This window comes from Artibeus jamaicensis, unplaced genomic scaffold (genome assembly GCF_021234435.1).
Source record: "Artibeus jamaicensis isolate MK-2021 breed Jamaican fruit bat unplaced genomic scaffold, CSHL_Jam_final contig_373, whole genome shotgun sequence".
NCBI lineage: Eukaryota > Metazoa > Chordata > Mammalia > Chiroptera > Phyllostomidae > Artibeus > Artibeus jamaicensis.
In genome coordinates, this window is record NW_026521807.1 from 3418679 (window position 1) to 3434136 (window position 15458).

At 39.4% G+C, this 15458-nt stretch overlaps 1 protein-coding gene across 1 annotated transcript in view; it reads right to left on the reverse strand.

Annotated features, from left to right (window-relative positions):
- Nucleotides 1–1778: 1778 nt before the first annotated feature.
- DMGDH (dimethylglycine dehydrogenase) overlaps nt 1779–15458 on the reverse strand; it is a 59387-nt gene continuing 45707 nt past the window's right edge. The window contains exons 15-16 of the mRNA XM_037143693.2: nt 12772–12906; nt 1779–7609 (exon numbers count right to left, since the gene is read on the reverse strand). Of these exons, the coding sequence (XP_036999588.2) occupies nt 7394–7609; nt 12772–12906 (351 nt within the window). The 3' untranslated portion in view covers nt 1779–7393. The remainder of the gene's footprint in view (nt 7610–12771; nt 12907–15458) is intronic.

The window sequence follows — 15458 nt, forward strand, 5'->3', positions numbered from 1 at the left end:
TTCGAAGGCCTTTAAGATCATATACTGGACTTGCAGATGAGTATTCTTCAGGTTCCTTCACCCTTCTTCTAGTCGCCCGTACTCACATGTGTAAGCCATATTCACTAACTACTATCAGTGCTAATTACTGTCACGGCATTAGCGATCACCAAGGTCCCAGGCATACAGGAAGGTACTGCTCCATGAGAACCATCTTCAGTTTAGTGCTGGTCTGTTGCATGTTGGTGTATGTGCATATATTAGGAGAAAAGGGTCAGATTTTAAAAAGGAGAAAGATTTCTTTTACCTCCAATATTCTCCAACTTTCTGAGATTGATAATCTTTATTAAAAAACAGCATTAGCCAACTCAAACTGAAGCTCCTTTGATCCCCATATCCTGCCCATTGCTTATCACCTCCTACCTCCTTAAAGCCCACAAGGTGAGAGTAGAGAGTGCAAAATAGTACCATTCATCCACAAAGATTTTAGCATAGCATTTTTTTGTGCATAAGATTGCACAAAAGTGTACGTCAGCCAATAGATTCTCAAAAAGTGAACACAACATGTACCCAGCAAGTCGACAGGTCAAGAAACAGGATGTTGGTATTGCATTTTGTGTCACTTTTTTCTTTCCTTTTCCTTACTTTGAACACATCATAAGGCTTAGCATTCACACAATATTTATTATATGCAATTGAAATTCATTCCTGTTTCCTGTACTGAACTTTTTACATTGTGCACCAATTTCTTGAGCAGTTCTAAGCCAACTCTTTGCAATCATGATCAAACACCTCCAACCACTGTGAGCACTGCATTAAAAAATAGTCATATTGAATGACCAAGAAGATAAGAAGCTACTTTTACTTGATATTTTATTTTTACCAGAGGACAGATTATTATTTTTATTTTTTGGATTTTATTATATTTCTCCATATATATATTGTAAAAAGTAAAACATGTACATAATTGTTTTAAATGTTAGTGCAGTGAAAAGTCTCAACCCCTACCAGAAATACTAGTGTTACTCTTCCAGAGACAGCCTATCCAATATATACATTTTAAATATTTTAAAATGTCCTCTTTGAACCTAAATAATAATATATTGCATATTATAATACACAATGTTTTTAAGGAATAATAATGTTAAGTAGCCCTTTTAAGTGTATTAGCCCATCCTGTGACCTCCCTCCCTCCTAGTAGCCATATTTGCATCTCTGGACCAGACGCCTTTGGCCAGGGCTGAACTTACATCGGTGTTATATGACACTTACCATCTGTTGCTATGTAATTCATTTCATGATCTTCCTCTGCTGTGCTCTGTATCATCTCTGCTGTGCTCTGTATCATAGGTGGGGCCAAACCCTACAAACTGCATGTCCCAGGCCTCTTTACCTGTCTGGATCCAGTTAGGTTCAGCCACTGGGAGGCACTGGGTAGCATCTTTAGCACCATGGCCATATCTCCTGTGTGCTTGCAGCTTCCACTGGCAGCTCCTTCATGTATGGCCCAAGTATCACCTTGGTAGCCCCCTCAGGGTATCCCTTACTGGTTCTCCATGCTAAGTTCCCTCCTTTGTCTACGGGACAGTTAGTCGCATGGAGAGGCACCGTGGGGAGAGAAGTTCTGCCAGTGCCAGCTGTTACTGTTGTCATCCTTGGTGAGGTGCCATACATGTGAGTGAAGAAGCCAGGTTGTTTTTTTTTTTTAATTATATTTTATTGAGGATGCTATTACAGCTGTCCTGATTTTTCCCCCTTTCCCCGCCCTGCACCCAGCAAGCCCCATTCCCTCCAGCAAATCCCCCCAAAAATTGTTCATGTCCATTCACCCTGCATTTAGGTTCTTTGGCTACTCCATTTCCTACATTGTACTTTACATCCCCACAGCTATTCTGTAACCAGCTACTTGTACTTCTTACACCCCTCACCTCTTCACACTGCCTTGCATCTGGCGACCATCAAATTGCTCTCTGTATCCACAATTCTGTCTCTGTTCTTCTTGTCTGCTTAGTTTGTTTTCCAGATTCAATTATTGATAGATTTGTGTATTTTTTGCCATTTCATTGTTCATAATTTTGATCTTCTTCTTCTCCTTAAATAAGTCCCTTTAACATTTCATATAATCAGGGTTTGGTGATAATGAACTACTTCAGTTTTTTCTTGACTAGGAAGCTCTTTATCTGCCCTTTGATTCTGAAGATAGCTTTGCTGGGTAGAGCAATCTTGGCTGTAGGTCTCTGCTTTTCATGACTTTGAGTAATTCTTGTCAATCCCTTCTAACCTACAAAGTTATCTTTGTACATAGTTGATTAGAGAACATTTTTTAAGCTTTTAATTTCCAAGTCTTCTTAATTTACATAACCAACAGATGTACAAATAATTAGAAAAAAAACTTAAACATAATGTTAAGCTTGGCAGAGATTCATAAAAATGTCCTTTAACCACAACTTCCAGAAAATGCAGCACTCTCTATGTCTGTGTTCCTTTGGCCCAATCACAGTAAGTTTCAAATGTCTCTTAGTTAAAAATTTTCCTCTAAAATATTCTTATCACAAAATTCATCATATTCCTGTTATCTATGCTAAACACTTCTGAAGTTTTTCTTCATCTTCTAAGGTCAGAGAAAATGGTGAATGATAACAAACGTTAATATCATTTAATCTATTGCTTTAAAGCAAGTGCCCAATTATTGGTGAAAAAGATTAAGGCATGCAAATGCTGCTCTACTGATTTCTCCTCGAAACATAAGTCCAGCATCTTTTGTTGTATCTCCCAGCATTCTTTGAAATGTGATTGCTTTTTCTGAATAAATGACCATTTCCTTAGATTTTTTTTCTAGTTAATTGCCTTGTCCACAATTTCTGCATGCTGTTCCTTTGATTAGAGTCTGATATAATAATATTTTATGTGAAAAATTTGTCCACTGCCCTGGCTGGTGTAGCTCACTGGATTGAGCAGGGCCCTGCACACCAAAGAATCATGGTTCAATTCCCAGTCAGGGCACACACCTGGGTTGCAGGCCAGTTCCCAGAAGGGGACGCACAAGAGGCAATCATACATTGATATTTCTCTCCCTTCCTTCCCCTCTAAAGATAAATAAAATCTTTAAAAATAAATAAATAATAAAAATTTTAAAAAATTGTCCACTAACTAATAAGTTACTGCAAAGTTATAACTTAGGTCACTATTAAATTATACCACTGATGCCCTATGTGAAGTATTTTATTTCCTTAGTTTTTTTCTTTGGTTGTTCACACAGTTAACAATTAAAAACAGAAATTTGAATTTTAAAGATATTATTCAAAATCAGTAAGACTCATGTATGAATTCAAATTTATACTTACTGAACACAATATTATACCTCCAATTTGCCCTGTTTCATAATGTATTATAAATAAACATAAATAGAATTTCTAAGTGATCTCATAGAATGACAGAACTGAAGAAACTGAACTTCTGCTTCTTTGCATCTACAATCACTCTGCTGTCCTTGTTTACTTCCAACCTACTGTTTAAATGTAGGATAACGTTCTGTGGGTTTTGAAGACCTGGATATGCCTGAAGAAACTTGAACAATTCCAGCACTAAAGACTCACTTGAAATTGAATGTACGCAGCTGAGTCTGAGTGTCATGGGCCTATGGTATAACTTGGGGTTGTTTCTTTTTAAGTGTAGTTTGTATATAATATTTTATTAGTTTCAGGTATACAATACAATAATTTGACATTTATATGCCTTAAAATCTAATCACTACACTAAGTCTAGTAAACATCTGTTACCATACAAACCTATCACAATATTATCGGGGTTCTTTAAATTAATTTCCATGTAGAATATGTACAATGTTTATGAAGGTAAATAACATAAGTGTGCTAATTTGAAAGAGATAGGTAGACAACAAAACATTGACAATTGCCAACAACAAAGTATTTATACTAAAAAGTGTTTTGGAGGAGCAGGATTTCAGAGTAGGAAAAAAGGAACTGAGATACTTAGTGGTGTCATTGGGACTACCTCTAGAGTTCTTGCTGTGTGATTTAATAAAATAAATATTTGCGTAAACTGCTGTTAATGGGGTATTTTCTTACTTGCAGCTGGATGCCTTCTGATGCCCTTTATAACCTGCCATAATTAGGAAGCTGCTCCTGGATGGTGACACTCTGTGTGCCCTCTCTTTAACCCATCCCCTCCTTCCTTTTCATTTTTCAGCTCAGTCCGGCTTTGCCCCCACTAGCACCTGAAATAGTTCATGTCAATGATATCAATGACTCTCTGCTGCTTAACCCAAGGGGCACTTCTCAGCCTTGACATCTTTCATCTTTGACACTGTTTACCAGCCTCTCCTTCTCAAAATCTTCTCTCCCCTTAGCTTTCATGACACCTCCCTAAATATATTGTTTGTTGTTGTTTTAAATGTTTGACCTCTCTACTTTGTAAGCTCCATAAAGGCAGGGACCATGTCTATTCATTGCTTTTCCAGTGCCTGGCCTGTAGTAAGTACTCAATGAACTTGTGTAGGCAAATAATACTTTACTAAGGGAAGTAATTACTCATAGAACTTTAAGTACAGGAAAGGCTTTAGTAGATGAGTCTGCAGTTTGTGCTTGGTTGGTGGCAGAGCTGGGAAAAACAAGTCATCTGGCATTCAGACCAGCAGCCTTTGTACCACTTTGCCACCTCTGTGCTTCCTGACATGCTAATACTTACAAAAATCAGGCCTGGGTAAAATATAATTAAGTAATGTGTTTCCACTTTATAACCCACAATAGAGCATCTATTCTAAAGATTCTCTAATGGCAGAGAGATAAACAAAAGCAGGATGATCACTTTTATTTTTACATGAAGATTCATCAGAAGAGAGTATAATTAACTTTTGTCCTCTGCTTTTTTGACACCTTAGCTAAAGGATGCTATTTGTGTAACTGAAACTTTCTTCCTTTTATGGCTGCTGCATTTCCCAATAATGCCAATCTTTCTTTTTGTTCCATTCAAATATGCACAAAATCCTCTTACTAAAATTGGAGACTCTAATCTTTCTGCTACTTAACGTCTCACACAGCTGCCTTTAAAAACTTCTGTCACCTTACCTATTTGTAGAAAAGGATAAAGACAGATCAGTTAGGATGTGACCATTAGCAATGAAACGCCCACAGACGTTTTGATAATGTGTTGACCGGAAAGTGCTTTTGCGGTTCCAAGGAGCTTTCCAAGCTCTAGAAGAAAGCGTCCATCATTCACCATCATATTCTGGGGAACATTTTCCTTAGCGGTAGACACGGCTCCTGCATATCACCAGGGTACGTGCAGGCATGCTGGTTGTTTGCTGTTCACAGCTGACCCTAATCCTGGGCCCATCCCTTTGAGGCCTCTCTGAGTATATGGTTCACTTTTCAGAAGCTACTGGTTTTAGTAGGCTCTTTTGAGTCAACACTCTCACCCAAGAACTGGCAAAAGGCCATCAGGAGCAGAGAGCTTCAAGAAATGGTCTTTCGCTCTCCCCCTCTCTCAGGGCTTCTCTCCTTGTCAGGAGCTCTCCTTGCCCCAAGGCTTCTTGCACATCCTTTCATTTCCAGCTTTTAGGACCAGTCAGCTTACTCCCTGATGGGTCATACTTCAAATTACCATGAGAGAAGTTCTGGTGAACTTGGGTCATCTTTCCATAGCCAAGTTGTTTGTAGGTCATTGGTCAGCCTCTGGATTGGCAGATGCCAAAGCTAGTACGGGTGGAAGTGGAGTGCTGGGGTGACCTATAAGACCTAACAGCACCTAACATACAAAAGAAGGAATGAGGGCAACTTCTAAAGGAAAGCAGGACAAATTTTTTAAACATGCTGTGGGTAGGATTTCTTTACATGTTTAATATTCATCTAAACATGCTATTCTTTTATGAATCTGTTTTAGTGCTCTATTAACTGTATGACATGAATTCAATGCTATACATTGCTTCTTGTTATTATAGCATCAAAAAGAGAGAGAGAAAGAGAAAAGAAAGAACCTTGAAGAGTCTATTATACAGAAGAGGAATCCACAGATAGTAAATAGATATTCTAAGGTTATAGGGCTACAGAAAGGCAGAAAATGAGAACTGGGACCTGTTGATTCCCATCCATAGCCATTAACGTGCACCTAATATCAGAATTAAAATATAAGGTCTGGATAATTCTTGAAAATTAGGAAAGGTTACCAGAAGGACTGCCTCCTTTTCTGACTTAAAAGGACATACCAAAGAGAAATGAATGTCATGTTGAAGTGTTCTAATATGTAATTACTTTTATGAAATATTTAAAATACAAACTAGACATTTTTTCAAAACTTGCAAGAAATTATTTGAAAATCTATTTTAATTACAAAATCTCATCATGTTTCACATTCATCTTTTTTTAATACCTAGGAGAAGTTCAATAAATGTTTAACCAGTGTATAATAAATTATAAATGAAAAAGTACCTTTTACCAAAAATGTGATTTACTCAGTCAACTAAACCCAAATGATTTCAAGAAGTATATCAAAGAATTATTTCTAAATGGATTTTTTTCTTGCTGCGCTCAGTGCTAAGGGTGATCCCATAAGCCTGTAAGCTCTTGTCTGAGCTGTTTTGTCAAGTGCTTTGTGAAATGATATTCAGAACAGCACAGTGTGATGTCAGCTTGCATTAGCTCTTCCCAGAGAGAGGTGTTCAGTATTCAAACTGTGTCTGTACTGCCACAGTCTATTTCTAGTTCAGTTTCATTTCAGAAGGTTTACAAGTATCGCTTCCTTTGAAAAACTGTTTTTTATTTTGCAAGTTCTCTTCTAAAACAACCTTTGAAAAGACAATAATAATGTCCCATAAATCTGCTTTCAGGGAGGTCATCAAGAAAATAAATATTTCAGAAAACTGAATAAAATGTTATATATCAGCATTAAATTTTACTGTTTTCATCGAAGATATATTAAAAAATCAAAATTATTCTTCATCAACTAAGAAGATGTTTCTCAATGCAGTGAATCCATTAACAGTATTGCATTTATTTTTATGTAAAACATAATTTATTAATTGGTTTTCAGGTAATAAGAACCATATGTATATGTTTCTAAAATTATATAATATCTTTAAAAATAAAATGAAATGATATAATGTCCTCTAATTCTATTGCAATAATAATTGTATATTAGCAAACACCTAAATGTTTTACTGATTGAATTTTTTAAGCAACAATATAGGATACTAAAAGCATTCTCTTCTAATTTTTTCATCTGGAACAATGTAAAGCACTAATCCTTTATGCTATCTTCCAAAGAAAAGAGGAGACAGGTTTTAAGGTTCTAAGTCTAGATTGTGATGATTTTGAAATAAATCCTTGGTTTTCCCTGTTTCCTTGCAAATCAATTATAATTTTGCACACATAGCTCAGTTGACTGCTGAAGATCTTTTTCAAATTTTGTCCTTTCCACCTTTTTTCTGGAGCCGGTTTCTGGTTGGTTCCGTCAGTACCAAGGGTTCTTGTATGATGGTTGCTGGGTAATGTTTGCCTAAAAGTTCAACTTCCACTTGTTGTCCTACCTTGCTTAGCTCTACAGGGACGTATGCAAAAGCCAGACTCTTCCGGATGCTGTAACTGTAGCTTCCAGAGGTCGTGTTGCCAACCACCTGAAAAACAAGACCTGGTGATCCTCAGCCTGCTGGCCACAGCGCTGTGCCTCTCCCCTCCAGGTGAGGACATTAAACTAGAGATGCACCTCACAGTCTGAAGGTTTTATGATACACTGTCTGTGGGTAAAACACCAGGAGGGAAACTTTACTTTTTTGAGAAAATTGATAAAAATTTACAAATTACAAAAAGTAATTCTCAAAGTATATAGGTATATTATTTTGAAACTTCTCATTTTTAAATAATAACTTCTAGTTTCTTAATATCTGGCAGCATTTTGCTCATTTCCATGGCAAAAGATCTAATAGGAGAAAGAATGGAATAGTTTCACTTTGAACTTAAAAGAAATTCTATTATCAAACTAGTATGGCAATAATAAATATATGGGAGAAAAATCTAAAACCAAAGTTAACTGTCAATAAACTGTCAACAGTTTATTATCAGTAAACTATTTATTGATATACAGTCAATGGGAGGTGAACATTCTATGTGTGACTACAAATAGCATTTAGCAATTCCTGGCAATTGCTGGGCACTTAAATACATGTTTACTTTACCCTTCCAGCCCTACTCGGTACCTTCTAGAGAATTAGTGAGGCCTGGTTCCCACACTCAGGAGCTTCCAGCCTCATTGAGGAATTAACATAGAGATCCAAGGAAATATAACACAAAGTCAAGAGTGTTAAGTCAACATCATTAAGCCAAGATTTGTGCTACACTTTGAAGGTGGATGAGATTAGGCTGGTGGACGTGGGATAGGAAACTTCCCAGGATGAGTGGACACATGGGGTTAGGCATGGACAGTCCCACTGAAGGACAATTAAATAAGATGCTTGGGATGGCAAAACAGAGAAAAACACTGAACAAGGACTCAAGCATAGGAGAGGAAAGCAAAAGCTTTATGCTACAAAAAAATTTCGGTATGACAAGGCTGATTAGAAGATGAGGATTAGTCGAAACCAGATCTAAAGGTCTACAGCAAAGTTTGAAATAGAAGGAAAAGCAGATTAAAATACTTTCACATATACATCAGGTTAAAATACCACATTTAAAAATGTAAGAGGAATACAACAAAAGCCAAATATGATTTATGGTCCTGCTCCAAACGGCTTCTCCTGGCTACACAACGTCGCACTGGTCCGTGCAGCTTTGCCGTCCAGCACACTGGGCTGTTCGCAGCTGCTGCCCTGACACACTCTCGACGTGCATCAGCCTGGTGGCCTTTCAGCTGCCTCAGCAAACAGCCCACTGGAGTCAACAGTTTTTACAGTATGTCTAGTCTTTTAGACGCTATACTTTTATGAAATTAAATATAGACTCCTATCTCTGTAGACCCAGTTTTTTAAAATCATAAATCAGATGCCTGTATCACTTCTGAACTTCTAATGGTGAGAACTGGCTGATTAAAAAAAAACAAAAACAAAAAACCCATAAATGCATTCATTAGTAAAGGCTTCTCTCTTGCAGATTATTAACTGCCAAAATATTGCTGGATAACACTCATGTTTTAAAATTGCTTTTCTCCTTTAGATCTTAGTTAAGTGATATAAGACAGAAATCTGCATCAAGGAGGTTGGAGTTTTAATTGTTGCTTTTGAAAGACTCTCTTGGTAACTTTGGTTTCATGTCCCAGTCTGTAAAACAGAGACCTGTTTTTGGAGAGTTGGGAAAGTTAGCCTGACTTGCTTGGGCATCTTAAGAAAACAGGAAGAAGCCTGAGCAAGTCTCTTGGCCAAATCCCCTAACTCGCTAAGACAGAACCCCAGAGTCACTCTTCTGAGGATGTGAACATCACCTTCTCAGGCCCTCCTCTCTCTTAAAATCCTGGCAGTGATTGCCTTACAGTTCTTTCTGCTTTAGCAAGTTAAAGAAGTAGCATATTTTTCGTGAAAGCTATTTTAAAAATATTTATTGAATGCTTTGCTTTCTGCTAGATTACTTTCATTTCTCCTTTAATTTCTCACTGATCTTGGAGTTAACTGCCCAGAGTATTTTAGAAGTCTGTCCTTTTCTTTTATCCTATTACTAAATATCCAGGGAGACATATTTTTTCTAGCATAAATTTTATATTGTTTCTACCTTAAAATCTTCCACATTCAATTGATTCATTGCTTGTTTTTGTTCAGTGAATAACAAGAACAACCTGCTTAGTAGATGCTCATTCTCAGATTCTTTTTTTACTTTTATTTTTTTATTGTTGTTCAAGTACAATTATCTCCATATATTCTTTGTGAAACCAAACATTGGCCTTCTTTGTACTAATGTAAAGAAGGCTTGTTTATTTCTAGCCTTTTCTCATTCTTCTCTCATGGGACCTGAAGATGCCTCTAACTGACTTAGAGAAGATAACTTGGTAAACGGCCTTTGAAGGTGGTCACATAATTTAAATTGGATGATACATTGTTTGGTTGTCTCGGGTGGTTTATGAATAATGAAAAAGAACACTTTCTAAATTCTCCAAACTTCCTTTTTTCATAAACTTCTTCAACACCTATTTACCAGCAAAGTTGCTTTTAAAACTCAGGGAAACTCCTTCTCATTCCCACCCCTGTGCCTTGATTTAAAAAAAAATGAAACCTTACTTAAAATTGTAATTCCTCTCTCCAGTACTGCCCATCTCCCCAGTTGGACTTTCCTTTTCCTCAGCATGCTACTCACTCCCTGACTGCCATTTGTTTTATTTATCATGTTCATTGTTGATCTCTCCTGCCCCTGGAATCTAAGCTCCACGGGGACGGAGATTCTGGCCTATTTTGTTCACTGCAGCAACCCTAGTGCCTAGAATATTGCTGGCACAGAGTAGACACTCAATAAAAACTTGTTGATCACAAGATTGTACCCTATCTCTAACAATGGAAATATTTGCAGAAATGGAATGTCAAATACCAAAGGCAGTCCGAGTCCAGACAAAATCAGGAAATAATAAGCAAAAACTATATCACATTATTCTAGAGCATAAAGAGGATCAAAGAGGGTTGTCCACATGATAAAATGCTGACCCTATTAAGCACCAAACAGCAGATAAGCTGATTTCAGAAAATTTAACGGCGATAGTATTAATAAAGGATCCTACAAGTAGGCTAAGCTCTCTGTAAGCAGATGGCATGCTGTAGGAAAAATGAACAATACAGCATGTAAACTCAGTGCATAGATAGGGCAAAGGAAAATTCAAAAATGGACTTGGGTTTCCAGGGCTCACCCTCCCAGCTTGGAGGCATAATTAACATATAACATTGTGTGAATATAAGGTACAGGTGTCCAGGCTTTTTACCTTTAACCGGGGGTCATCATAGTTAACATGCTAAGAGTCTGTCAATTCATCCTAGCTGATGTGGGATTGCAGACGGAATATTATAGTGTGATCTGTCATTCCGTGGCCCAGTAAAACAGAAAGTTGGTGGAAGAATGTCGTGCACTATATTATTAAGAATGGGAAAGCTGGATGAAATACAGTGAAAATGTAAAACAGAAGAAAGATGAGGTGGGAGAAATATAACCACTAGGAAAAATTAATCGGAACTGAAAAGAACCTCAGACATTATCTTTTATAATGGCTTCATTTTATAGATGAGAAAACTGAGGCCCAGAGAGGCTCACACGGTGAGTTTGTGGCAGAGGTGGTTATTAGCAGAAATTGTGGGCAAATGTGAAATTGGAAGAAGAGCCTATTAAGAAAAGAGGGCTGAACCTGAGGTTTATAATAGAAAGAGGAAGGGGAAACTGTGAGTTAAGAGTAGGAAAGTTCCAAACACAAGAAAAAGACAGCACAGTTATGGGTGAGGCACTTAAGAAAGAGTCTGAGATCTGAGAAAAGTATGTTGGCTTCTTATTGTCTAATGGCATCTGTCTGCTACTCACGTGTACGAGAACTGTGGGTAAATAATTAGTGCTGAAGACAATGCAGTGGGGCGTCAGCAGAGACAGAGAAGAAAGTAAACTGGGGTATCTGGCCTGGCTTAGAAGAAAAGATAAGCCATTCAAAGTCCAATGATACGCCCGGGCCAGAAATCAGCTCCATCAATCGTGAGCTGTATAACCTCAAGCTACTTCACCTCTCTGAGCCTCAAAGCCTCATCAGAATGATCAGCCTCATTAAGATGAAGATGACCATAAATATCTGGAAGGGCTGTGGCAAAATCAGATTAGAGAGTACATAAAAAACATCCAGCACACAGTAGGAGCTATGTAGAAGTTAGCTCTATGCCCGACTGACCCATGCCTTGGCCCGAATGGCCATTTCTTTAGTAATCCAAAGGCTGGATTTGATCCCACTGGCTTTATGCACCTCCAGTGCTCTTTTCGTCACTGAAGAGATGGGGGAAATGGGAACTCATATTAAGTAGGCTGCAGGGCATGAGTAAAAACTGAGGCGTGGAGTGTGTGAGTCCCTGGGTTTTGGCCAATCAGACACTGTTCCATGTGAACCAACTGTTTAGGAGAAGGCCCTGTGCCCACCCCCTGGTCTAAGCTGAGCTGCCCTGCACCCGCCTGATGACCCCAGCCAACATGCAGCAACACCTTGAGTTGTGCATCAAACTGGGTGTTACAAGTAGTCATGGGAAGGGGTGGAGATGAAGTCCAACACGAATGCCCTGGTTTCACTGAGTACCAAAAGAGAAAACGACATGCAGCATTGCAAAGTGAGAAAAAGGTACTTCTACTCGTCCTGAGGAACAGAGTGGCTTCCACTTTTCACTTTGCTCCCTAAGGTTCTACCCTTTATCGTCATAGATGTTTTCCTTTGCAAATTTCTTCCTGCTAATGTGCTCCAGTTACAATTGCCTTCTTCTGAAAGAAGCTAAGTCAGGAGCCAAATTCATTATAGAATCTATCTCTTGCATTCACAGATATGGAGGTGGTGGGCAAGTAGATGATTTTACTCTCTAAATCATACCTTCCTCGTCAAATGTCTTTCAAGTTCTTGGGTTTATTTTCTTTAATCAAAGCATATGAATTTTATGTTTTCAAAACCACATAGCATTTTGTTTTCCTTTTAGTTAATTGATTTCTGTTTCTTGAATGTCAGTCCAGAAATCAAAGGTATGTCATCCCAAAAAGAGATAAATAAAGCGCAAAACTTCCAAAAGGAAAGAGAGCCGAGGGGAGTTCCCGTTGCAGAAACGCCGCAGTGGCCCCCAGCCAGGAGGCCCTTAGCACTCACCTTCCCATTGTGCCAGACGCTTTCATTTCCCTCCGGATCGACATCGTCTGTTGCCAAGGCGAGGCAGACCAGTCTCCGTTTCAGCCCCTCGGCTTTAATCTGTTTCAGTGCTTGCTTTCCTATAAAGTCCGCTGGCTGCGGGAATCCAAGATAATGATGATGAATGAATGCTCAAACGCTGTGACAAGGTTAGAGATGCAAGCATTTAAATTTGTCTTTGCTATTTTCTTGCCAATTACACATTCAATAAAAATACAGATTGGATCAAACATCTAGACAAATATTTCTTAGTCCTCAAATGACAACATCAGCCACCTATTTCTGAATAGGTTAGACTTAAGGGTAATAACTTGTGATAACAGTTCTACTGGAACTACCTGGGCAGAAAACATGAGACATTATACTGCGAGGTGGATTATGAAAGTGACCCTCGTATCTAACCGTTCTGGGCAGTGATCCCGGCTGGTGGTGAGCAAAGCACGACTCAGTTTCTAGCTATAGTAAGCCTTTTACAAGAAGGAAATCCACTTTTTGAAATGTGATGCCAAATAACAACCCCAAAATACTTGACGTCTTTTTCCTTCTTCAGAATAATGATCTGGGGAATGTATTAACCTATTGAGTTGCACCCATTAGCTCATTCAGGAAATGTGCAGAGGTACTGACCCCGGTGTGGGGCACCGCGCTAGGCCCTGTGTGGGTCACTGCATGAGTCCCCGATGGTTGGATCAAAGAGCTTATCTTTAACACTGCACATTTTAACCTTTTTCCCCCTCTTTCCATGCAGCGCAAGGCAGATGACATTCCTATTCCCAATACATCCCTCTGGGCACACTCCGGGTTATTCCCAAAGCAACACAACTGAGTGCAAGCGAGCAACAGTGTCACAGGGATAACCTTGAATCCATTCATATGCGTGAAAAAAGGAGGAATCATGCAAACTTCAGGGCTTTCACATTTATTAATAACACAACGAGCAGGTGAGCGACAACTCATCAGTGGAGACACTTAGTAAATACAGGAGGGACAATTCTGTGCAACCAGAAGGCAAGGTGAGTGTGAGACACTAGTCAGGGGCCGAGAGCAGGAGGAGTTCGGAGGACGGAGCACTGGGGGAAGGCGCCCATGTGCAGGGCGCTCAGACAGGCACTCCTGCCGGGCGGGCGGGGACGGGCACAGGAGAGGCGCAACTCACACCGTCGGGAGTGAGATCCAGTCAGGGTTACAGTGTGGGAAATTACATTCTCAAAAACAATTCTTACACGCAGACTAACTACTCTCTAAAAGAAAAGAAAGGGGACAACAACTTTAATTTCTTCATTGGCAAAAAAAAAGAGAAAAATATCTCATGCCAAAAAATGTCTTCTGCTGCCAACATTTAGGATTTATACCGCTCTTCCTGCACACAAAACATTTTGGACTGGAGCCGTAAGCCCCCTCAACCTCTTGGTTAAGCAGCAAGAGGGGTCCTCCCAAACTCTCTGCCTGAGACGCTCAGTTCATGCCTTTACTAACTCAGAACTTTCAGGGTAGGCCACAATAAATAGTGATTTATATGGATATTGCGACTTTAAATTGCTGACCTGTACAGGAAGGTAAAGAAAGTGTCCACTGGCCTAGGCTAAAATAATTGCAAAATGAAAGTCCAGCTCTTCCCCTTCCCCAGTGTGATCCAGAAGGCAACCGACTGTGAAGCTTTATTATGAAGCCAGATAGAAATACAAAGGAGTCTAGATTTGATGTTACATAAGACAGGACTGCTAGGGAAAAACAAACTCATGGGAAGAGCTTGATTCAGCTGAATTCATATGCAGGAAAAATTCATGATAACAAAAGTCATAAACCAAAGTTCATTATGGTTAAAATATGGATAGCTAAGCATAGAAAGAACCCTATAACAATGGCAACCTTTTTTTTTTTTTTTGCTATCTTTTAAAAAGAAGACTTACACTCTGGCTAAATGATGACTCGGGGACTCTTTAGAGGGCCGTCTGGTCGCAGCCTCCACCGTGTGGAAAAGCACTGGCAGCACCGCCCAGAGGCCAGTGCGCGGTGCACAGTGTGATCCGCAGCGTGTTGGGAGAGTTTCTGTGTGTCCTGCTGCGAAATCTAAACCTTTACTCTTAGAGAGTCCTTAGATCTTGTGGGTCTTCGTGAGTCCCTATTAAAAAAATTTCTTTTGATTGTTTACTCGACTGTTATCCCCCTGCTGTGTACCATGTACTGGGTCAGGCACGAGGTATTCGGAGATAAACAGAAGGAGGTCTCACAGCTCCTGCGAGGCTGCTGGGGAGATGCGACCTCTTCGCTCCGCCTCACAACACGCCCAGTCTTGAAATTACTACAGCTCTTGGGTGTGCTAACACGTCAGAGGAGAGGAGGATCAATTGAGATTGCTGGGATTTGGTGGAACAAGACACATGATAGCACACAAATCAGCCACACCAATTTGAAACACGACGCAATGCCGGTTCTGTTTGTTCAGTGAGTGTGTAAAAGTTACAACATTCTGTAAATTCAAAGCAAGCATGTCTGCTGTGTGGAGGCAGGAATGCAAACAAACATGCTATATGATCGGGGTTTGCACAGTGGGGGCTCGAGAAAGAGTGCGATTCCCTCCGGGACACAAGAGCGGGCTGCAGCAGCGCTCTGTCCGCAACAATTGTGCGGAGGAAGTAGTTTGAACT